Consider the following 25,692-nt stretch of genomic DNA (forward strand, 5'->3'; position numbering starts at 1 on the left):
AAACTGACCACTAGAGAAATGTTGTTAAAGTTTTTTATTTTTTTAAACTGTACATACAGCAATCCAAATAACTCAGTAAAGCAAAGAGATGGCAATTTAAATAAACTGCAGCTTTCTCTTAATTTAGCTCTTTCTGAAACAACATTCAGTGTGTTTAAGAAAATCCATACTGACATGGATTCCCTACACATTTCCTCTTTTGAAAGAGCTTTTAAATAAACTTAAGGGTTGTTTCTGAGTCAATGTAGTTCCTGTAAATGCATTCACTTATCCTTCTGAATAAGTTACACCAACAAAAAGGCCTTTAGCTGACAGACTTGTACCTTATCCACTGGTTTGGGCCACGCACTTCGAAGGGTGGCTCGTTGAAGTAGATGTGGTTACCTAGTTCTTCCAGTGGTGGCTCTGGGTCAGTGGTAGCAAACTGAGCAGCTTCCTCAATTTCCTTCCTTACTGCCACATCAATTTCCTAAACCAAAAATTGATGCTTATTAGCAGACAGCTCAGAAAACTCATCATAATATTGAATTGAAATAAACACAATCATTAAGTATTGGTCAGAATTAGTGAGTGTTAACACTACCTTGAACATAAATGAAAAACCTGTGAAAACTCCCTCCCTCCTAAACTGCAGCATTTCTACCTTTTGGATAGCACCAGTAACTTAAAGCTTGAGGAATGTGACACCACTGAGCCTCTACATTTTCAATTCTGATTCTGGGAAAACTGAGTGTGTTGATTTTTTAATTTTTTTTTTAAACAGAGGAGTTGACAAAAGTATTTACAACATTTGCTTAGAGGGTTCTCCTTCACTACGATTTTTCACTACTGATGGTTTCCCTCTCAGAGACCTACCTAGGAGGGGGTGTTGGAAGTGTGGGAAAAGCAAAACAGCGAAAAAACTTCAAAACACACATTTTCTTAACACATGGTCCCAGAACAAACATGGGACAGGATGGTGATCCAGTGATTTGTATTGCCATGACACCAAGGAGCAATGCGAAGTGAGGTGGAGGCCACACAGTCCCATGCTTCCACTTTTCTCACAGAACATTTGACATGGCTACGCAGATTTATATCCTGCTCTTCCCCTTCTCTCAAGGACTGTTTTGCAGTACTCTGCAGACCTTATCTCTCATTCTTCCTCTTTTTCCACAAAACCAGCACACACCTTGCACCAAGGAATGTGCCGTGGTGTTACTCAAGAAACAATGGCTTGACCACAGTCCCACCCACTTGTATGTGCATACTTAAGATAAATACTACCCCGAGTTTGTATCTTAATTTGGAGGGACGATAATCTGATACAAAATCCAAGGGACAGATCAACGGGTTTGTGCTCCTCACCCCACCCGCAGAAGGGATGTCTTTTGGTAGGATTTGGGCCCTTGGCTATGCTGAGTGATTACCCAGGAATTGTGTGCAATTGCAATCATTTTTTGTGTGTAGTGCTAATAGCCAGCCTGAAGTTTGTGCATTTATTGTAGGCAATCTCAAAGAATCTGTAGATGTTGCATAATAATAAACTGTACTATTCATGAACCTGAGTGCTTCTCTTGAATGCAACCAGACCTACAGCATATGGGCTGTTTGTGCATCTGGTGTCAGGCCTGTAGTTCCAGCCCCAACTGGCATACCGGTTAAGAGGTATGTCCAGCCACCCCTACCCCTCTAATCTCTGAGAACCATCTAGAACGCAAGGGGATTCATCTCTTACCAAATTAATTCTTTACCTTAAATGCAACAAGGGGGTTAGTCGAGAAAGCCTGGGTAATTTTAATTTCTACATGTTAGTATATGACAAGAGCTGTATTTGAAACACCCACACACAACCTCACAGCACTGAGTTAAGTGACATTAAAACAAACTTTAAAGACCTTCAAAGAGCAAGTGACACAGGCTGTTCTGCAATGTGCTTTTCAGAGATCATTAGTGTGTGAATGCTCAAGGGCTTGCTTAAATAGCAACTAAAAGCCATACCTTTAATTCTTCAATGCTAGCAAGGTTGTTGTTGACCATTCTGTCCTTCAGCAAAGTAATGGGATCACTTTTGCTTCTTACTTCTTGAATTTCTTCTCTGGTACGATAGCTGGGAGCAAGACAAGCAAAGACATCAACTTCTTCAGTGGTAGCCTTGAACAGAGGTCAGGTTCTGGACACAGCTCAAGTTGTCAGGAATACAATGAAAAATACAGCAACTTTTATCACTCAAAGGGTGGCACAGCCACACCTAAACCATTTCTTAGCTCTGTAAGCAGCAACTGAGCTGAAGTAGTTCCAGACTTGAGTATAAAGTAGGCAGGGAAAGGGGAGCACTCCCAGCCTGACAGTTACTACAAGTTACTCTGTCCCATCACTGCTAAGGGGGGCACCACATGAGTTGCTGCGTTTCTCCAACTCCCTACAAGTTCCCAACGAAGCCTTGGGACACACCTCTACTTCACAGAGGTCAACTCAGATTTGTCAGTTGGTACAATGCCTGAGTGTTCCTGGCACCTGTACGTTTGTGTTTTTAAGAACTGTTCCACTGGACTCCAAATTATTCCTATAATTTTATTTTACAGGATTTTAGGTACTCTAAAAGCCTTGAGAAAGCATGCTGCTTTTCAGTCAAAGCTTAATTAGAACACACCATAAAGTCACACTGAAAACAGAATTCATTAATAGAAAGTACAGAAGTTTAACTGACTCTGCTTGTTCTAAAACTAAATCTCTTAATACGGCAACTAAGACAAATTTGTTACATGGCCATGGATTATCAACTGAGCAAGGAATGATCAGCCTGCTCCCAACAATTTCATCATAACCTTTACATGCACTTCACAATGGATTTGAACTCTGAATCCTAGAGTTTCAGGGTTTTGACCATCAACACTTCCTGGTTTTCAGTGAATGCCGAGAAAGAATGTCACAGTACCTTATTCCAGGGTCGCTCATACTATGGCCATGATAACGGTATGTCTGTAACTCCATCACAATAGGACCCTTAGAAAGAAAAAACAATACAGAGAGTGTTACCACCTTGAATGACCCATTTGTTGTTATTAGCAGCAAATACTTGCTACAGGTGAATTGCACCAGTGATGAATGATTTTGTTTCAATGCTTTTTTCTCCATGTAATTTACATAACATTACAACTAGTAAAATGAAACAACTCTTTTTAAATGAAAGTCTCTGTTGATTTGTAAGCACTTATTCTCATGTTCTTACTGAGCAGCATTAAACAATTTGTTCCCTTCCAATATCATTCCACCATAACTCATGACGACTGCTTCAAACCGCCTGCTGTTTCACTGCAAGATTGCATCTCACAGAACTTTTCTGTATGAACTTTTTTTTTTTCTTCTGTTGTAACATCCCAGCACAAACATTACTTCACCAAATATTAAAAATCTTTAAAACCAGTGTAGCATCCTTGGCTGACAGACACTAATGCTGACTCACAAAACTTTTACTTCACTTTCCATTTGTTGTAAATACAGAATCATTGCCACTTTTCTTGATGCTTCCCCTAATTAATCTTTCCACAAAGAAAACAACTGCCTGACAGTCAGAACACCTTTCATAACAGAATTTAACTGGGGTAGAAATGGGGAAAAAGATGACAGAGCATTAGGATATATATTTTTTTCAAACGCTTGGTTGGTACCAATTGCACATCAATAAATTCTGACAAAATTTAAGAACCACTCAATTGCTTACAGGTTCAATACTGTGGAGAAAAAAGGAAATGAAGGTCAAATAAAGTTTCAACAGTGACTGGACAAAATGGGCTAGATGAGCAACTTTTTATGCAGCAATAATCAGGCTAAGAATTTCACCTATGGAAAAGGAAAGACAATAACAGACTTACTTTTCCAGATCTACAGTAGTCAGCTGCAAACTTTGCTGCTTCTCGAACGCAGAGAATATCCATGCCGTCCACCTGGTCAACAGAAAATACAAGGTGAAGCCAAAAAATGCCTAACTCCAAACTTCCAATTTCATTACTTCCACAAGTGCAACAGGAATTGTTTCAAATTTTTCTACATTTTAAAAAAAATTTATATTTGTAAATAATACATATATAAGTATGGTGCAGGTGCACACAATGCACATCCCCCCACTTCCACCCCACTCAAAAAAAGCTGTGCCTGTCCTCACCCTGAACCCTGGAATGAAGTCTCCTCTTCTGTAGTAGTCAGTACTGGCTGCAGCTCTTTCAACCGAAGTTCCCATTCCATAGCGATTGTTCTCGCAGATAAAAATACAAGGCAACTTCCATAAGGCAGCCATATTGTACGTTTCAAATATCTGGCCCTGAAAGAAAACAGCAAGTTACATCCAGACAGGGAGCTGAGCCTTCAAGCACTAGGCTCTGCTTAAAGTCATTCAGTTGCAGATGTCTAGCTAGGAGAAATGTTAATACTAAAAGTGATCTGAAACCAACCACTTCTTGCAGCGTGGCAGGAATAAGAGAGGCTACACTATATAATGTAACTTTCACCTCAACTAATAGTTTCTAGAACTTCATTTTTAAATCTGTATCAATATCTGTGTTAGGGTAGCACAAAATCTTCAACTGAAGTATTTCAGCAACAGTCATAAAAAGCTTCACAATTGATTAATCTGGCAGGATGCTGCTACAAGCAAAGTAAAATAACAGTTCAACCACAGTGACTGCATCAGCCTTGTTACTCTAAGTCAAAGACAGGGAAAACCAAGAACTGAGATCTCCACCTGTGTTTTAAAACCAAGAAATTATATCAGCAGTACACTCTAAACCACCAATTTCTTATCTGGCTTAGTGGCTCTGCTGATAATATGAAGAGACTGGCCAGAGTGTCAACACTAAGTGGCTCTGAAATACGCTGTCCTCAGCAACGCACGTTATATACTTTTCCAATTCAGCAGCACTGTTATCTCCACTGCTATCATTCAGAGCTCTCCTTACAGCAGAGACTTCAACACATCACAGGTAGTTGAGCTATGTGTAACTGGAAAGAAGGTAACTGGAAACCCCTCCTCCTGTGAGTTGTGCAGTGTTTACACAATTAATCATTAGCCCCACTCACTCCCCGAATATCTCAGCATTCCAGAAAGGAAGGAGCTGAGCAGCTTTTCCTCCACTCCAGCGACTGTGATAGAGTTCAGAATGGGGGGTAGGGAAGGACAGACATTTACACAGGTTCAAAACATGATAAAAAAAAAATCCAAGCACATGCTACATTCCTGATACATAAAGAGCATCTAGCCATTAAATTCTTAACTGTTCATCTGAATCACCCCTCTGAGAACTATACAGTTCCTGAAACACACTCCTACTTAAATGCCTTAGGCAACACAAGACAGAGGTGCTAGCGTCCAAAATTCACAAAATGCCCGGCCACCTACATGAAGCTTGTCTCTGTGAACAGCACTTCACACAAAAACCCTAAGAAAAATTGCCGTGGGCGGTAGGACAGAGGGTGTACATTGTCTTCTCTCTCTGGGATTGCTTTTTCAGCATCAGCAGACTGCTTTAATAAAGCATCCTGGCAGCAGGAAGCCCATCACACAAATCTCAGCCTAAGTTCCAGGTCAGACATGTCAGACATTGCCCAGGTTGCAGATACTACACTGACAGGGCAGAAGGTGCTCTCCCACTGCTCGGTGGAAAGGCAGAGCTCACAGTTCACAAAAACTGATCACCCACAGTCACACTCCTCTTCACACAGCTGCACTATACAAAGCTCGTTTACCTGATTGGCTGCACCATCCCCATACAGCGTCAGACAGATTTCGTTTTTACCAAAGTATTTACAGGCCAGTGCAATCCCAGCTCCAAGAGGCACCTATCACAGAGTACAGGACAAACCAAAATTTTAGAACAATGTTCAGAGGAGTTGGAGAACAGGCAGCTTGTGAACTGTAGAGAGACATTTACACTGTTAGAGATGCGCTCAACAATCAAGTTGTTAACAACCCACTTCCATTTGTTCCCATCTGGTTTACAGCCAAAATATAAACATTAACTATCTGCTCAATTTGATTCATTTTCGCTACAGTTTACAAAACGGTGAGCAAACCAGAATAAAGACGTAACAGATTTAATATCCACAGAGCAATGGTATCTGCATACAAGCTCACACCACAAAAACTGAGAGGAAACACTGGCACAGGACATGAGCCAAATTCAACTTGTGCTTTGAAGTAGAAGTCACATATATACCTGAGCACCAACAATACCATTGCCACCATAGAAGTTTTTGGTATACATATGCATTGATCCTCCTTTTCCCTTCACACATCCTCCTTTTCGACCTGAAACATGAATAATGAGCAATTTATTTTTTCGGAGGAAAAAAATACTATACAAATGGGAACATCAATTCCTAAAGATAGTAACACTAAGACCATGTGGACTTAAGCCACAGTGGCCTCTCCCCAAAGAGTTTACAGTTAAATGCATCACGAAACAAGTAAGAAAAAGGGGGAAAAAAAGACAATAATGAAAACATAATTCCAGAAATACAGAATGAAATTAAGAAAAAATTTTAAAACCAACCAAGAAGTCAGTGTCCTATTATACAAAAGTACTTTCTGATAAGTATGTTTGAGTTTTAATAGCCAACATGGTCTGTAGTTCTCATATATGTAACCGGTAAGAAGTATATACAGTCCTTACTACTTTTGGCTTCTGCAATAAAGTTATGAACACTGTCCCAAGTTAGTTGCAATAATCTACACTATCCTCCCTGTGACAATAACCAGAAGTAAAAATTACAGATAGCAGATTAAAAACCAAACAAAACCCAACAACCAACCAACAGCTCCCCAGGATAAACATCAGAAAGTCACCTAGCCCAGCTTTATTTAAGCTGCACTTTGAAGGTAAGTTGTGGTCCATGAAGCATTACAACAAACCCTGTTTAAATAAGCTGATCTAAGAACACAGAATTTCTCATCAGCCCAGTCCACTTCTTATACTAATCTGCTTTGTTACTAGAAATAAAATAAAAGCCTTTGTGGCTATCAAGCACATATTGCTTGGTTGGCTTTTTTGCCTTAGCCTTCATGTTTATTTTAGAAGTTGAATGCTGGATCCTTCTGAATTTGTACTCCTCTGTCTTACTTAAGAGTGGATCATTTTTATTATTGATCTTTCTCACACCTTTCATATGCTTATGAATTGGTTTCCTGTAAGATTTTATGGATTCTGTCAGCTAAGGCCAAAAGAATCTAATTTTGAATCAGAAAACTATGTTTCTGAAGTGTAAACTTAACTTCAGTAATCTCCCTCCACTTTTTGTACAATCCTTTCTTGTATTTTTCTAAAGTATTTAAGAACTCCCAATTGAACAATGTCACTTTTTGCTATACTTTCTACTTTTCTTAGAACACAAAACCATTTCTCAGGGAATCATCAATTCTTCTGAAAAGTCCTTTTCTACAGTTTGTTTCCTGTAGGATCTCATACACTAGTTTTATTTTGGGTGACTGCTTCTTGATCCTTTGAAGACTTTTTTAATTCCATCATTTCCTGGTCATTGTAACTCAGGCTGTCTTTCAGTTTGGCATTTTCAGTCAAGATCTTTGTTGGCAGCTCTAGCAGCACTCCTCTCTAGAAACTTGCCCCAAGCACCATTTCTTGCAACAACAGTCTCTGTACTGCAGCTGCTCTTTCCCAATTAAAAGAACTCCACTAAAACCAAGCACAATGCTATAGAAGATGTGTGTCATGAAAAGAAATAAAGAAAAAATCCCCCACATCATTACTGCTGTTTGTAATTTTGGGGCCAATAGTAGACTTCAGTCATGACAATCTTCTCATTTACTTTCTCTCATATCAATATCCAGTGACACTTGGCAAGTCAATCATCCACTAGATTTTGGGCTTTTGTGCACGTTATTAATATACATTCTTAACATGCACATACACTCTTAATATACGAAACCATAATTATTCTCTACCTCCAAAAAATGCTTTCCTATATTAATGTTTCAAGTATGCAAATTCTCAGATCAAGTCTTTATTACATCAATTTCATAAAGGCCTTCAAACTCCTTGTTCATCTCTTAAGAGTTCAGCAGGCTGACCTTCTCTTCTCTTCCCTGCTCTACCTACGACCCAAATGCAAATAACCACCTCTCCCTTCCTGCAAAATCTTAGATCCGTCTAGATTACCATTTAATATTCTTGTTATGATAAATTTTCCAAGATCATGCAGTTTATCATTACAGGCCGTGTCTACCAGTCTTCCTAAGATGTCAGCAGCATAATTCTGAAAATCCAAGTCTGTCTCCTGGGGAGGGTAATGTCCTGTGCTATTGAGAACAAATGCCCACCACCATCAAGTTCCATTTAAACAAACTGCTGCACCACAACAAATACAGCACATGGTATTGAAAAAATTTTTCCGAATTTGTGCTTTAGAAGTACCAGCACTTAAATATTCCTTATGACTTAACATTTTATATAATTTTATAATAAAAAGTGGTTGCATCATAAAATTATAAACTTGGTTTATTCTACTGTCACTAAACTGCTTCTGAAGCCCAGCATACTTTGAGCACCAACATAATTTTGAATTTGAATATAGAATTCTGACACAAGTACAGCAGCATGCAAATCCTCATTTTACTTAGCACAAACCTGTAAGTTCAGCGAGAATTTCTCGAACAGGCACTCCTCGTGCATAGGTAAAGCCATGAGCTCTGTAAGCAGTTATCACATGGTCTGTAGGCTTTATGGCAGCTTCAATCCCTACACAGCAAGCCTCCTGTTACAAAGGAAAAGTAAGCTTAGCAATGAAGCAAAGCAAACAACTTGCACAGTCGACAGCACGGCAAGGGATAGCTAGGAACCCCATACATCAAATATCAGCAGAAAACAAGAAAAGCACAGATACAGGAGACTGCCTTAAATCCAAGGGGCTGCAGGCCAGGAGCTACAATAGCCTTGGGCTCTAAATTCCAACCTGATTGTGACTAAAAAAAGCAGACAGGAGGGGAACTAGAAGCTCCAAAAATCTGTGGAATTTTCTATGAATACTTCCAAATGAAGCATCAAAACAACAGCAATTCAAAAATGGCAGGGGAGCATGGACAGACCGCAAAGTTTTGCTAAGTTCATGAAGTTCCTTCTCCTGGCTGTTGATTTTTAGTGTGCACATGATCCATGAGACACTGGAACAAAAAACATCAATGAAGCTTGAGGAGGAGGATGTGGGCCACCAAATGTGCTGAATTTAATATGCTGTAGCTGCTCATTGCTCACATTCAGCTATCGTCAGCTGCACCTTGCCTTCTCTCTCTTCCTATGGCTGTCCCAAGATCTCAGGGATTCCCTTGTGTGCTAAGACACTGTTTACAAAAAAATAACAAACTAAATCATCCATCCAGCTACAGCTTTATAGAATCATAGAATGGTTTGGGTTGGAAGGGACCTTAAAGATCATCTAGTTCCAACCCCCTTGCCGTGGGCAGGGACATCTTTCACTAGACCAGGTTGCTCAAAGCCCCGTCCAACCTGGCCTTGAACGCTACCAGGGAGGGGGCAGCCACAGCTTCTGTGGGCAACCTGTGCCAGTGCCCCACCACCCTCACAGTGAAGAATTTCTTCCTCATGTCTAATCTAAAACTATTCTCTTTCAGTCTAAAGCCATAACCCCTTTTCCTATCACTACACTCCCTGACAAAGAGTCCTTCCCCATCTTTCCTGTGGGCCCCATTTAAATACTGGAAGGCCACTGTAAGGTCTCCCTGGAGCCTTCTCTTCTCCAACTCCCATAGCCTGTCCTCAAAAGGGAGGTGCTCCAGGCCCCTGATCATCTTCATGGCCTTCTCTGGACCTGCTCAGGCAGGTCCATGTCTTTTTGTTGGGGACCCCAAGAGCTGGACACAGCACTCCAAGTGGGATCTCAGGAAAGCAGAGTAGAGGGGGAGAATCCCCTCCCTCAACCTGCTGGCCACACTGCTCTTGATGCAGCCCAGGATATGGTTGGCTTTCTGGGCTGTGAGTGCACATTGCTGGCTCACAGTCAGTTCTCCATCCACTACTACCCCCAAAACTTTCTCTGCAGGGCTGCTCTCAATCCACTCATCACTCAGCCTGTATTTGTGCATGGAATTACCTGAACCCATGTGCAGGACCTTGCACTTGGCCTTGTCAAACTTCATGAGGTTTGCATGGTCCCTTCTCTCAAGCCTGTCTCGGTCCCTCTGGATGCCATCCCTTCCCTCCAGCGTGTCGACCGCACCACACAGCTTGGTGTTGTCGGCAAACTTGCTGAGGGTTCACTCAGTCCCACTGTCCATGTCACCAACAAAGATGTTAAACAGCGCCAGTCCCAATACCCACCCCTGAGGAATGCCACTTGTCACTGCTCTGCTCTTGGACACTGAGCCGTTGACCACAACTCTTTAAGTGCGGCCATCCAGCTATTTCCTTATCCACCAAGTGGTCCATCTGTCAAATCCATGTCTCTCCATTTTAGAGACAAGGATGTTGTGCAGGACAGAGTCCAAAGCTTTGCACAAGTTCAGGTACATGACATCAGTTGCTCTTCCCTTATCCATGAACGCTGTAACCCCACTGTAGAAGGCCACCAAATTTGTCAGGCACAATTTGCCCTTATTAAAGCCATGCTGGCTGCCATCAGTCACCTCCTTATTTTCCATGTGCCCTAGCATAGTTTCCAGGAGGATCCACTCCATGGTCTTGCCAAGCACAGAGACAAGACTGTCTGACCTGTACATCCCTGGGTCTTCTTGTTTTTAAAAATGGGTTTTATGTTTCCCCTTTTCTAGTCAGTGGGAACTTCACCAGACTGCCACAACTACTCAAATATGATGGATAGTGGCTTAGCCACTTCACCTGCCAGTTCCCTCAGGACCTGTGGATGCATCTCATCAGGTCTCAGGACTTGTGCACCTTCAGGTTCCTTAGATGGTCTCAGACCTGATCCTCTCCCTATACTGGGTTGTTCTTCATTCTCCCAGTCCCTGCCTTTGCCTTCTGCATCTTGGACAGTGTGGCTAGAGTCCTTGAGGCAAAAAAGTTGTAAAGTCTCTCAGCCTTCTCCATATCCTGGATAACTAGGTCTCCTGTTCCCTTCTGGAAAGGGCCCACATATTCCCTAGTCTTCCTTTTATCACTGACATAAGAGCTTTTCTTGTTGCCCTTGACATCCCTTGCCAGATTTAATTCTATTGGTGATTTGGCCTTCCTAACCTGATCCCTGGCTGCTCAGGCAATTTCTCTGCATTCCTCCCATATTACCTGTCCTTGCTCCTACCCTCTGTAGGTTGCTTTTTTGTGTCTGAACTTTGGACATTGTACATAAATACTCAGTTCTAGATTTACTCTCCACTCTACTGAAATCCCTACATTAAGTAAGACAATATAAAACCTCCTGGAAGAAAATTTTTTACCTGACCATCATATAAGTGGCAGAAGCCACGAATTATCTTCTGCTTGTACAGCTGGTCAGACTTCAGCTCCATGCGTCTTATGGTCTGCATTGTCTTGTAGTAATGGAGCCCCTCCTCTCGAGTCATCACTGCTGTGGTACTAGGGCCTTCTTCCAGGCGATGGAGGTCACATTTCTGCAAAGTTGAACAAGCAGTCATTTCTTGAAAGTAATTCATCCTATTTATGAATACCCCTTAATTTAATGATATGTCATTTTCAAATTCAGATTTTAATATCTTTTTAAAAAGAAAGCCAGCAAAACCTAAATTCATAGGTCAAAACAACTTTAAAGTTTGTGCACTATTTCCAAATTCAGGGAAAAAAAATCTTTTCTTTTAATAAAGACAGCTTTCCACTCATGAAATGAAGCCTTGTAGTTCCTACTAGCAGTAGATGAACTAAAGTCCTCACAAAATACAGGAAAAGCACACTTCCATGAGTGTTGCATGACAAATACTTGGTAAAAGCTACAGAGACTTGGCAAAGAGACAAGAAAGACAGTTTCCTTTGTTAAACAGTTTGTAAGATCTGGTCCTAAGACTGGACTTCACCTCTTCTAACCACCACTTCTAACAAGCAGTAAAAAAACCACTGCTGCACCAGCCACCCTGCCACCATGTGTACAGTACATCCTTCTCCCAGAATATGGGCTCAACACAGTTGCACAAAGGGCTGATTTTAGGTACCCATACAAAACAAAAATTAAAAAATAAAATTTAAAAAAATATTCAGTCCAGTGGACCAAACCAAACTACTCTGCCAGTGCAGACTGCATGGCCAAAATACTGCTATACAGATTAAAGATAGTTTATGTTTAACACCATTAAAGCAAAGTCTCTCCAGAGCAAATCCACTGACATCTAGATGAATTTGATATAGCATACATGCACGCTACTCTTATGACAGCTCTGCTTCAGAGTTCAACAGAAACTGAGGAGTCTTGAAATTGACACAGGACCAAATGTTAAACCTTGTATCTGCTCAGAAAAGACTCCTTCATATAAAGGTATTTTCTCTCCTGCCTGTGAAACAATTTTAATACTTTAGCCACTCCCTGTTTGTCTGTGGCTGTAAAGGAAAACTTAATCATTTCTTTCAGAGTTTCTTTTATCAATTCCTGAATGAAAAGCCATTTCTTTTCAAAAGAATGGAAGAAACACATGGAAGTGTTTCTTTTTCCTAAAACCTAGCCATTGTGGAACACCAACAGATTGTAACACACATTTTTTGAGCAGCACCAAGTCAAGCATTAAAAAGGATACCATATTTTTCCCTCCAAAATCCATATGGACCTCAATCAGTGGCACATCTGGGATACAGCACCCAAGGCTCCAAAAACAAGAGAGAGATGGAAAGAAGGGTAGACAGCAAACACCAGCTATTTGCTTTAAAAGCATTAAGGAAACAAAAATACCCTTCCCCACAGAACAGAAAAGGTTCTTTAGCTCCTTTGTAACTCCATTCTCACAGCTGCACTGCAGTATCACAGCTGCAAAGAGTCACAACTTCACATTCTTAAGAAACAAGTAACATTACTACATACTGCCAAGCACAGTACTTCCAGCTGCCTTTAGAAATCAGGCCAGAGTGAGGGGTTTGGCTCTGGAAATTGAAACAGTATTTTTCTAATTGAAAAGAAGAGGGCAAGTCCATCACATCAAGATCCATGACAAGTGCTGACACAGAGTGCCAGTAATAAGTATTCAGCTGCTTTACCTTAATTTCAAACGTAGCTTCACTTGCAAAGTCTGCATAGTTACGCGATGCTACCATCACTCGAGATGCCTTAAAAAAAACAAACAAAACAAACCACAAGCAATATTTAAATATAGTTATCAAGCAACAGTAGGTGAATTTTCAAACAATTTCTAACAGTACTTCCCAAACTGAAATAATTTGTGAATGAAACTCTTCAGTGGCATACCCCATGAGAGCTTTTATTTTGTGCATATGCACTAGAAGTCCTTAAAAACCCAGTATTTAAATTTTAAGATTACAAAAAGAGAAGTCTAAATTTGTAATACCCTTGATTAAACCAAAACCAATAAGATTCAGAAGACTGTGAAAAGCATAAAAATCACAGAAATAAGTATTCTTCCGTTCACATTCCAGATTGTCTGTATGAGTAGAGACATAGCCAATGAAGATTTGATGGCTCTCTGCGCTGACTGGAATTTTCCCTTGATAGAACAACAACAAAAAAAAAACCAAACCAGCAGCATTTCTGGAATATTAACTACTCTTACTTTTTCCTTTCAGTAGGAAGAGAAGTTGGAGGAATGCAAGGCAGTAACAATGAAAAAAGAAGGTATCATTTAAGTGGATAACAGCACAGCCACTACTTAAAAATGATATGGAAACATAAAAGGTTACACACCTTTTATGATACATGAAATAAAGAGCAACAGAACAGGTAGCATGGTAGGGTGATAAGAAGAATGTTTAAAAATACACTACTTTTCTGTCTTAATGTGCTCAAGCTATTAATTAATGAACAACTGGTATTTTTAGATAACTTCAGTAAGTTTCACTGAAGCATCAGATAGGATTCTCATCTGTCCACACATGCCTGGTGGCACAGCATAAGGAATACACTACATTCTAAGCAGCAAAATTGTGTCGCTAATGAAGTTACACATAAATTTCAGTAACTTTTTCAACCATGGCATTCATGTATATTTGGCTGAAGGCTCATTGTTTCAAACTTTAGAGAATATCCAGGTCAGTGTCTCGAAAAAAGGTCCGATAAGATATAAAACTTGGAAAAACACCGAAAGAAATTTCTCGATCCATCTTGGTTACTTATTCTGTTGCATATTTGATTTAGCAATCACCCCCCCCCCCCCCCCCATCAGATTAAATACTTGACCAAGTTTTTACACTGTTTATTACAATACCTCAGTATTATCAGTGAGGAAAAGCTATTTCACTTCCAGATCTGGAAGCACACCAAGAGTTTAGGAATCACAGAACGGCCAAGGTTGGAAGGTACCTTTATAGGCCATCTAGTCCAAACTCCTGCCCTGAATACAATGTAAAAGCAACATGGAGGAGTCTGTACAAAAGTTCTAATACATGGCCAGCATATATACAAAAAACAAACCTTGACAAGACTGATTCAGGCCTTACCTCACTAACAGCTCCCTATGATAGCAGCATTTGGAAGTGAGGAAAAAGGAAAAAAAAAAAAAAAGGTAAGTAACTAAAACAATTAAGGGAGAAATCAGCAAATTATTAGCCAGCTAGAACACTGTAAGAGGTAGCCTTCTTACAGGTAAGCTCTATGTCACAGAAATTCATCTATACACTTTGCAATATGCTCAAAGCATATATAAAATGCTACTTTATGGATTAAGTCTGCTTCTATTTATTTGATAATTTATATCTTCACTATAAATGCACAGGAACAATTCAAGACGAGTATTTACATACTTGCTAATCCTCAGGATCCAAAAGGCTATGTATAAATATATCCAAACCAGATCTAGTTTAGAGTTCTATTGAAATGCAGTATGTCAGTAACAGGCCAAGTACCTGCAGTAAGGGACTAATTTTAGGCACCCATATTTGAAAATTTTAATATAGGTATTTTATTTGTAAATCAGAAAAAACTTTTAGATATATAGTTCCAACACACACAAGAAAGATCTTCTGCTAAATCTGCTCTCTCATGTCGTTCTCACAAATCCAGTCACCCACCTGCTTCTTCCACAAGAAGCGAATGCTAGGTGAGCTACTTCAGAATAAAGGTACGGTAACAGATTTGCTCGCAATGGCAAAAAGGCAGCTGACTTCCGATTACCAAAAAAGTACCATTTGACACTAACTTGATCTTGACTACTTTTTTTTCAGTGGGGTTAACTTTTTCTTCATGACCACAGCCATTATAATGGAATAGGGACAATGAAAAGGTAAAAGTAAGCTCCGAAGATTTTCCACACAAAAGAGATAATACACAACAAATGATGCACTAATGCCAAAAAAATAACAAAATTTGAAAGAAATTCAGTAAGACATGAAAAGAGACTTGTTTGAGCAAAACGAAGCAGCTCAGAGAAAGGTCAGATGGTTGAATTTAGAATGGAATGAGAAGAGCATGTTTACCCCCTGTTTAGGATCTGACCTGTACTGGCAGTGAAAATACAGATAAATAAAGGGCCCAAAAAAAGGTTTCACAAATTAATCAGAACATTTTATATATACTAAAAACCCCGTATAGCAAAGAGATCGGACAGAGGGTCTCCGGGCAGGGCAGCTATAGCCCTCGGTTACCAGGCGGCCGATGCTGCAGCAGGCACGGCCACTGGGCCGCCCTGCCCTCCCGTGGCAAGGCGCGGGCTGCCCGTGGCACGTTTGGCCGCGATTTTAACGCCGTGAGGGCAGAGCGGCCCGGCCCGCAGCTCCCGCCACGCCGCCTGCTTCAGCGCCGCTTGGGAAGACGCGACAGACGAGGCCTTCACACAAGGCACTTATACAGCGAGCTCCTGCGCGCAGCAACCATTTTATTTTCAGGCGGGATTTTACACAGAATAGGGAAAAAAAACCCTAGCAACCCTATTTTTTAAAAAAAAAATCGTTTATTTTGTCGCCGGAATCAGGTAACGGGGCTGCTGGCCGTTACACCCAGCCTATTTCCAAAGGACAAACTCGTGACCCCGCCGCAGCAGCCGGGCCGGGTCACCGGGCCGAGCCTAGCGCCGCCGCTGCCTCCCGCGTACCGACCCCGAGGGCCCGGACACGCCGCGCCCCCGCGCGCCCCCGGCAGGGCCCGCGCCGGAGGGCGGCGCGCTGAGGGCTGAGGCGGTACCGGCCACCGCCTCCCCCCGTCCCGCGAGCGCCCCCCCGCGCCGCGCTCGCTGACCCCCCGCGTGCCGGCCGGCAGGTAACGGCCGCACTCACCGTCCTCCCGGCGGCGGCGGCGGCGGCGGCCGGACCCTGCAGCACCCGGGAGAGCGCGGCCAGCAGCATCTTGCGCATGGAGCGGGGAGAGGCGACAGTGCCTGGCGCGGACCCCCGTCCTCGAGTCTCCTTCAGGCGCTGCCGCCGCCCGCCCCCCCCCCGGCCAACCGACACGCCCCGCAACGGGACAGCGCCGTCCGGGCCTCACTGCCGCGCTGGGCCGACCGACGCCTTTCCCTGCGTCCCGCCGCCGCGGCGCGCATGCGCGGGGCTCGGCGACGGGCGGGCACCCAGGCGGGGCCCCGCCTCTCCTGCCGCTTCGCCCCGAGGCCGCCCCGCTCGGGAGCCCGGAGTGGGGGTTTCTGGCGAGCGTGCGGGAGAAAGGACGGTGCGGAGGGACAGCGAGACACCCCCCCCACACACAGGTGGGAGGCGCTCACGACCCGATCGTCGATTGTGGGAAAGCGGCCCTGGACTCGTGCTGATCTTGGCCGGCCTGATACGGAAAGGAGTGGTTTGGGAATGTCGCCTCTGCCCCAGCCCTGCCACTTTCCGCAGCGGTAGTTACTGCCTTGGGTCGGCCCTCCACCATAGCTGGGGGTTGTGACACAGGTTTGGGTATTTCCCTGCTCTGCCACACATGAGCTGGTCTTTGTGAGAGCGATCCCTGACTGATTGTTATACGCATACAATAACTAAAGTGTTAAAAACAGTTTTAAATTCACAGGCATCCACCCCCTGGGAAATACACAATAAAGTTAAGATTTAACTACATGTTGAAGAGTCCCCTCATCACATCCCATCTGCTGATCTCTCCAGCCAGCCTCCCCTTTTCTTGCCACCCACTTACAGGCTCACCTGAGGTTACACACTGGGTTGCAGTGGAGTGCCCAAACCAGGTTAACCACTGTTGCTGCTGTCCTGGTTCCACACTTGGACGTTGGCTCCAGCCCCTGCTCTGCTCCCCTGAGCAGTGCTGACAGCAGTGCCTGCATAACCCTGTAGCTGAACACTGAAGAGATCCAGCTGAAAGGTAGCACCCTCCACCCCAAAAAAAACCCCAACAGAAACTGAATTATGTTCCCCCGTTGAATTCATAAATGCTTGTGTCTGCTGAGTCCTGAGGGTTGCAGAGAGCTCAGTACATTTGCAGCACAAGTGGTGTTTAAGGCACCGAAAATACGTTCCTCAAACTACACCTTCAGCCTCCGTCAGAGAGGACAGAAAGTGGGCATCTATTTCCAAAACACAGCTTCCATCTGGATCCCCACTGCACTGTTCACCTCCTTCCATGGCTGCCCAGCTATTCTAGTACACAGGAATACTAGTACACACTAGCAGCCAACGTGGTTTCTTCCTCATCTTCTCTGTAATGCAAAGTAGGAAGACAGCCATCTCTGCAGACAGATGTTACAAAGAAGCCTACCTATACATTTGGTTAGTGGTGGATTAGGAATGCAAACCCAGGCTTGGTATCAGCTTGCTAGAGGGCTGAAAATTACCAAACTTTCTTCAGCTTTAAGTACAGGCACAGCAATGGCAGTGCTCAGTATCCTACCTTTGTGCTGCTGCCCTGAAGGCACTGTGAGGTACCCTGTGACTTGGCACAGGCTGAAATGTGTAAAAGAAGCAATATAAAGCTACCACTTTTCACATCTAATGGATGAAAGCCTTAAAAAATCTGAAAATAATGTCACTTTTGCAATCACTCCATGAGTAGACGGTGCTGTTTTCAGTTGTTACTAGGGACAAAGGAGTTCTTGTTAATACACTGGTAAAGGCAAGTCTACACAGGGGCTTCTTGTGAAGTAATTTTTGGCATGCAACTTGTAGGAAGTTTTAATTTTGCAAGTCAACTCTGCACTACTAAGCAGCTTTAGACATCATTCACGAAATAACAGGAAGAACGACAGCAGCTGGCCTCCAAGAGAACAAAAAGCAAGGTGAAAAGGTTGACGAGTTGCTTCAGAAGGCATTTTTCCTAGAGTATCCTTAGGCCATAGCACTTCCCCACTTGGAAAGCAGGCACAGGCTTGCTGAAGATGTTGTTCTGCAGGCAGGGAGTGGCTGTGCAGCTGGAGGAAGCATTATCCCAAAGGTCTGTGTGGGGCTTTCCCCAGGGCTGCCGAAGTACTGCGGCAGTCTGAGAGGTCGCAGGCCACTTCTGGCTGGTGTCGGCATCTCTGCCTGGAAGCCTGCAACCTGCACTGTTATCAGTCAGTACTGCACAGTCGTGGAGAGATTACTGATGGATTCATGTGCACCAACTGTGTTCAGGACACACCATTTATATTGGTGCGACTCATGAAACACAAACACTTCCAGCGTCCCCTTAGCCTACTCACGTTTATAACAAGGCCAGAGGGCACCTGGGATGACTCCTGCTATGTTCAGGTGGCAGGATTTTCTTAGCAGCCTGTGTCACTAACCTGCCAGGGACAGAGTCAGGAGATGGGTAGGGAGGAGCTAAAGCTTAGAGGCATTCCTCTGGCTGGCTGGTGGCAACAGCTCCCTGACACCCCTCACAGGAGATGCTACATTTTGGGAGAGAGATGCAGAAAAAAGGGTCTATATGATGACCACAAAGAGGCCACAGCAGCATCAGCAGTGCCTCTTTTCTTTCCCTGATGCTTTCCTATGAGGAGGGGAGACCAACTAGGAGAAAGAGCACCTCTAAACATGGTGCTTAATTTGTGTTGCTGAATCTTCCTGCTGCTCACTCCCTCTCTTGTCCCTGGGCCTTGTTCAGCTTCCTTGTATACTGTCTTCTCTCTGTTGAGACCAAAACTCTCTTCTTCCTCTACCCACAGTACCTAGTGCTGTTTCTTCCCTCTCTGTCATTTTGAACAAGCTGTCCCTTGTCCTGACTTCTCCACCGCAATGTCTGTGTAAGATTTTCACCCCTCCTACCATCTTCTTCATACCCAGCTTTTATTCTTATTAATACATTTTTTTTTAACACCTCTCATTTGGAAAACTGGCCTCTGGTCTGAGCTGGAGGGGTATGCAGCGTAGGTGGCTTGCACTGGGGAGGATGGTAAGGCTGTCAGAATCTCCTGCAATACATGGCAGCACAAGGATTGACTGCTTTAGTCTGTAGTTTTAGCATTCTGTAGATGAGGTTCATCTGTTTTAGCGAATGAAGCATACTGGTATCTGTACGTGAGACAGAAAGCTTGTGGTAAACTCACATGTGGCTTCTTCACTAAGAAACACTATGAAGTAAAGGTTTCAAGAGATCTATGAACAGTTGTTAACTGTGGACATGGTCCTGCTCAAAGGAAAAATTACTATTACAAGAGTGCAGTCAAGCTTATTTCAAGTTCAGTTATCTAACCATTCCTGCTCCACATGAAAGAAAAAAACTGAGCAATTTTTATAATTACGCATTTATAGACTGATATGTTATTAATGCTTCTAGTAGTCATAGGAAATTGTTATTTTTGGTGGGAAAGGATGCATTTTTGTCCTCCCTGGATGTACAGTAAAGCACTGATCTACGTTACCTCTGCAATTTTTTAGTTTTCGTGGTATTTCACTAATATTCATATGATTTCTCCCTTAAAAACTCTTTAAAACATCCTGAAATTATTAAATTGTCCCATAGAAAACTAATGCAGAAAGCTAATTCATGAATAAAGTAAACAATGAAAAGGAAAACATAACAAAGTCATAAGCAGAGAATGACACTACAAAATAATACAATGAAATGTGATTATGTAATATTTCATAATGGAGCACCTTGCCATGTGTGACTCTAGTATTACCACATCAGGGGTGTGTTGCATGGCAGCTGGCCAAAACTCATTGTTTTCTATTGTTCTGGGTGTGATCCTGAAATGTTATCATTTTTTGGATTGCAGCTGCTATTACAAATGTCTGCCGTTGGGTTAAATACAGAGGGGACTGTCTATCTGCATCCAGGTGAAAGCAATCCTCGCCTCATTTCAGGAGTCAGAAGATTGCTGCCTGATTTTTCCTCTTCCTGCACCACCGAAGATCTAACTCACAGAAGGTGGCAGTGTGGGGGACTGATCTGCAGCTGCCAGGACATCTGCCACAGAACAGCTCGTGGTCACACCACGTCAGCCTCATTTCCTCTATGGGGGCATCCACACCATGGTGCGCTTGCCCAGGTCTCCTGTGTGGCACCATATGGTGGACCCTTAAATTGTAACAACTACTCTTCATGTTTATTTAGTTCAAAATGCTTGAAGCAAACTGAGGCCAAACAGCAGCCTGTCTGAGTGGCATCTGAATGGCATTGTGCAGTGGGACTGCGCTGTATGCTCGGTGGTGTGGGAATCTGGTGGCATGGTGAGATGGCTCCTTTTTGGAGGACTGGCTGGGAAGGATGGTGGCACAACCTCATCCATGCTGGTCACAGGCAGCAGCTTCCAGGACTGTGCCCTAGCTTCTTCCTAGGAGGAAGCGGTCAGTTAGCTCCAAAGGAGAGCACACAATTGGATGAACCGACTAAGATGTGAATGACTGGGAACCAGGTCACGGGACTGAACTGAAGAATAAAGTTATCAAACAAAACAGATGTAGCCTTGATTCCTTTACCATCTTTAAAGCCAGAATCACCAGCTTCACTCCAGATGCAGCCTGCAGGTCTAAATATACTACACACTGTTTGAAACCACTCAGCGGGAACAGTCCTTTTTCTCTCATTATTCCTTCTTTGAAGTTTTCCTTTGTTTTATCTCCTCACATTTTTCTCTGGTCCTCCCCTATCTTATTTGATTTTCCTGCCCAAATGTTTCGTCACTCTTCCTCTCCCTTTTTTCAGGTCCACATTGCTCCTCTGCATCTCTCACAAAGATGTCTCTCTTTTGCTCTTTTGCCTCCCAACCCTTCTGACTAATTCCCATTCTGTCCTACATTTTTCAGTAGTTCCTGCTTTAGACAGGAATGCTGCTCCCAACTTACTTTTAATACCGAGATGTGCAATCAACATTGATGGGGGAATTAGAACAATTAATTTCACTGTCAAAATCCTTCAGATGATTTGTTTTCTTTGGAGTATTTGGAATTTGGAAGAGAAGTAGTTTTCTAGGATCTTCCAGATGTTTTGCTTCTAGCATGACAGAAAAATGGATTAAGAAAGTATCATTTTGTTTGTCGTTCTGATTGCTTTCCTGCATTATTATTTGAAAAACACTGAAGGAGCAAGACGCCAATGAAGTTTAATGTCATTTTTCATGTTTGAATTATTTATCCTTTTATGCCATTCCTCTCTGTGCTTCCCATTATGTTACTTTTTTGTTGTTGTTGTTTTTTGTAATCAGTATTATAGCATACAGAGAAGCACTACTGTAGAAAAGGCTGTATTCATTTACATAGCAAACTCCTAGGGGAAAAGAGATGTTACCTTGCTCTCCTGGGTAAGACCAACTACTGTGGAGTTATTTGAACCTAATATTGATCAGTTTGAAAACTGGGAAGAAGAGAAAACAGATCTGTTTTCTGTTGTTGCTGGATCTTGTTGGTATGAAAACCAAATGTTATGTCTGGGACTCAGTTCAGTCCTGCATTTTGAAATCATATATGTCTTTCAGCTATATGCAAAGGTATAGTCTTACCCAAGATCAACATCTTAGACTTTGTGTCTGCAAGGCTCAAGCAAATACTCTAAACAAACGTTTTGTGAAACCTCTGTGTACATAGAAAACTTTTTCAAGGAACCAACTGTTCATGCTTTCTACACAGGCATCCTTACTCTGCTGTGTTCTGTTTCACAGCACCTCAGAGAGAACATTCCTATTGCTATAGCTCTTTGTAACACCTGCCTTTTTCATAGTGGCAGAATATTTTTGAACAACACTCACTTGTGAGCCACTGCAATTACAAATCCTTGACTGCAGGATTGTTGCCAGCCCTGTTGCTCCCTGCCTGCCTTTTCCTTGCTGGGTTCTGCTCTCTGCTTCAGGTAGAGACTACTGATTTACATCCCGTCTTTCAGACTACTCTTCCAGTTTCACAAGCAACTCTGCGTTCTAACCCTCTGCCCTGCTCCATTTTATGTCTCCCCAGAACTAAATTGGAGAGTCTGTGTTTCCTTCTCCCTGCTAATACGAAAATTGAATAGTACAGGCACAAGGCAACTTTATCAGAATTATGTTACCAGCAGAATCATAGTTAGCTATTCTTTGATTATGGACTTTTTGGAGCCTCAGTGTAGAAGAAGAGGGCTGTGTGGTCGAAGTGCCGTCAGGCGGCACTGCAGCCCAGGGATGGGAGCGCCTCTGCCCTTCCTCCAGCCTCCGGGAGCGGACCCCAAACTGCCGGGAGGCCCAGCAGTGCCTCAAACGGTTTTAGCAGTGGGGCACTGGACGTTGCTTAGTTACTTGAGAAAATAATGCTAGGATAATATTAAGGGAACAAACTGAAAATAAACTGGTTATACTAGAAAGGGTGTGACTTCTTGGTGTTGCTTCCCCAGTTGTATCTGTTATGTTTATTTCCTCACACTGAGCCCAAGGAAGGGGATGCTTTAGTACTCAGTCTATTGCCATTGCCCCCAGTCCCCTGGCTCTGTCAGGGGAAGGAGTGCCTAGTTTAGATTTTTCCTTCGATAATTTTGCTGTTTATCTGATTTTAATGAAGCTCATAAATATGAGCCGAGTCAAATTTATACAATCCTTCTCCCCACACTCCACAACTTTACTGGTTGCAAAGCTTTTTGAACCTCTGCAAAATCTAAGCCAGTCCTATGGTATACAGTAAGGGTCACATGTCACAAAAAAACCCCACCCTGAGTATGTGTCATGACCATTTGATACCAGACATATAATCTGAAGCTATTTTGCACTAAGCCACGTTGTCTCTGACAACCCTTAGCAGATTCTGATTCATCCCTTGCTTACTCTAATTTTGTGATGATACGATGCCACTTGCTTTAGCATGCGTACATCTGGATCCATGTGCAGAAAACCTGCAAATAATTATAGGAGAGAATGCTATACTTATGAAAGCAGATCGAACAAATAACAGAATTAAGGATGTTCTTTAATTTGGCTTCCTGAGCTTTGACATTAAAATATATTCTTGCCACTTCGTGGAGAACTCAGGAGTAAAACTCATCTAACCTCACATTTTCAGAAATTATTTTCTTCTGCCATGATTAAGTGCATTCAGAATTATCATTGATTATGCAACTAAGACTGCATGAGTAGAATGAACCCTGTATTATTACTTTGTTCCTAGGTTTTAAAATGAAATACAGCTTTGTTGTAGTTGAATTCAGTGTCACCTGGTCCTGAACGTGACAAGGAAATGGCTACACAGTTTTCTTCTAAATGTTTCTTTCCTCAGTAACATTAAATGGGATCTTCCATACAACTCTGGCCTAAAAACTCAGAAGATTTGATTGTCTTATTGGTTTACTTTTGGATGTTAGATTTTTGCTTGCATTACTAATAGTCAGGAAAGTCCTGAACAAAGGGCCAAAAGCAGCGCTAGCCCAAGGCTTCTCAAGCAGTTTTGGGGAGGTTGAGTTGGCTGAGAAAAATTTGGAGCTGTGTCCCGGGCTAGGGATAGAAACGAGTGAAGAGAGCCATAAAACTGTAAGGAGAGCTTTCTGGAGCTGGGTTTGTGGCTCCTAAGGCCTGGGTGGAGATGGGGACCACAGACACCGTGACCTGCCTGAGCAGCACTGCTGCCCCATGGACTTCTCTGCCAGCAGCAGCAACCAGTATGACTTTTCTGGGCCCTGGCACAAGAGAAATAAGCAGTGGGGCCATGATAGTCTTCTTGCATCTGTCAGTCAGCTGTCCTAGGTAAATTCCACTTTTGCCCATGGTTGTAGTTGACCCTGAGCAAAGATGTCTTTTTATTCCAGCTGTGTATCTCCTTGATGTGTTTCCCTTGCCTACAAATACTAGGAGTCTTTGCCTGAAGGGCCAAGGTGTGCTGCAAACATAGACTTGCTTGCAAAAATATTTTCTAAGGAGTAATTCACTGTAAAGCCACAGGAAAGGGAGGAAAAAGGGAATGTCTTTTCAGAAAGCAGGTGGAGGCTAGGAAGACTTGCCTATGTCTGCCATCTTGTTGAGAACAAGATTTACCCTACTAGTTTTCAGATTATGGATCTTCTCCAGACTCAATGAAAATCAATGAGAAGCTTCCTATTGATTTCTGGATGTTTTCAGTCAAACCCATCGTGTATTAGCTTTCAAATATATCAATATGTGTATATCTGCAGCCAAACATACAAGCCTATAGCACTTTGGCATAAAACAGTCAAATCATTAAAAGATTTTAAGATTGTGCATCCTATGTTTAGTTTGGAAGTGCACAATTAACTTCAGCTGTACTTAAACGATAAGTAAACATGAAGAAGAGTTCATGTTTGAATTAAAATTATTTTTAAGTGTTTGGTAATTTTACAGTGTCTGCCAAATAAGGCAGAATTTATTTATTTTTGTCTGACTAACTTCAGCTGCTTTAGAGTCCCATAAACTTTATACAACAATTATGCTTTGGATCTTTTTACTATACAGTACCGCGTCCCTTTGCTCTACTTTTTCTTCAAGCATCTGTCTCCTATTTCATATGACAAGAAGTGTTCTTCCAGATCCTTTGCCAGCAAGACTCCAGTATTCTCTTGATGGTGCCATATAATGCAGCTGACGGCAAATTTTCTTTCCCCTTAGAAACTTCAACAGTCACTCATTTGTTTTAAATTATATTTGGTGGAACATTTCCCATCTTTTTTTCAGATGGCTATTTTTTTTCTCAAACAAAGCTAATACTTCAAGTGAGTAAACTATTTTGATTTAGATATTAGCCAAATAAAACAAACTTGTAAAATTCTGCTAGCCTATTTACCTGAAGCAAGTACATTTTGGTGAGGAAAGGAACTGTGTCAGTTGGATGGAGTGGTTACAGGCAAGGAAAAGTCACGTGTTATATTTTTCTACGTCAGCATGACAGCAATCTTCATCAAGGCTCATAGCAATTTGTTTTAGTCTCCTATGAAATGGGGTCATTTTTTTCCCATTAATTTTTCATCGATTTTTCAGTGAGAGCAGACAAGCAGACTGAACATCTGGTTTCTTCAAAAACTAGAATATGTGTTTTTTAAGATTTGCAGGCTGGCTTGTTTTTTATATGCATTTTATATGGGGTTTTTTCTCCAGAATGTAGCTCCAAAAAACATTTTAAGCCATTCTACTTGCAACATATAGTCTGCTATTCAGATATTCAGCTCAATCAATGCTTTAAAGAATCTGAAGATTTATATTGGAGAAAAGATTTGGATAAGCCTGTGTCAGAACACATTATGACGACACATCAATTTCCAGTAGTAATGTTCATCCTGAGAGAGTTCTAACAGGGAAAACTTAGAGATGGC

The 25,692-nt window shown here is 42.3% G+C and overlaps 1 protein-coding gene across 6 annotated transcripts; it reads right to left on the minus strand.

The window, feature by feature from the left end:
• Positions 1-19: 19 nt before the first annotated feature.
• On the minus strand, positions 20-16,513 carry PDHA1 (pyruvate dehydrogenase E1 subunit alpha 1). Of its 6 annotated transcripts, none has more exons than XM_074906439.1 (12): positions 16,347-16,509; positions 14,565-14,579; positions 13,152-13,220; positions 11,396-11,569; positions 8,616-8,742; positions 6,192-6,283; positions 5,722-5,814; positions 4,145-4,300; positions 3,855-3,926; positions 2,918-2,985; positions 1,981-2,089; positions 20-469 (listed from the first exon to the last, which is right to left on the minus strand). In XM_074906439.1, the coding sequence occupies exons 1-12, from the start codon at positions 16,410-16,412 to the stop codon at positions 305-307; spliced, it is 1,206 nt and encodes a 401-aa protein (XP_074762540.1). In that variant the 5' UTR covers positions 16,413-16,509; the 3' UTR covers positions 20-304. The 6 variants fall into 6 exon arrangements, with proteins under 6 accessions (XP_074762540.1, XP_074762519.1, XP_074762549.1 ...); XM_074906418.1 differs by having other exon boundaries at positions 16,335-16,509; XM_074906448.1 differs by lacking the exon at positions 14,565-14,579.
• Positions 16,514-25,692: the final 9,179 nt, after the last annotated feature.

The sequence above is a fragment of the Athene noctua genome, chromosome 1 (assembly GCF_965140245.1).
Source record: "Athene noctua chromosome 1, bAthNoc1.hap1.1, whole genome shotgun sequence".
Classification (NCBI taxonomy): Eukaryota; Metazoa; Chordata; class Aves; order Strigiformes; family Strigidae; genus Athene; species Athene noctua.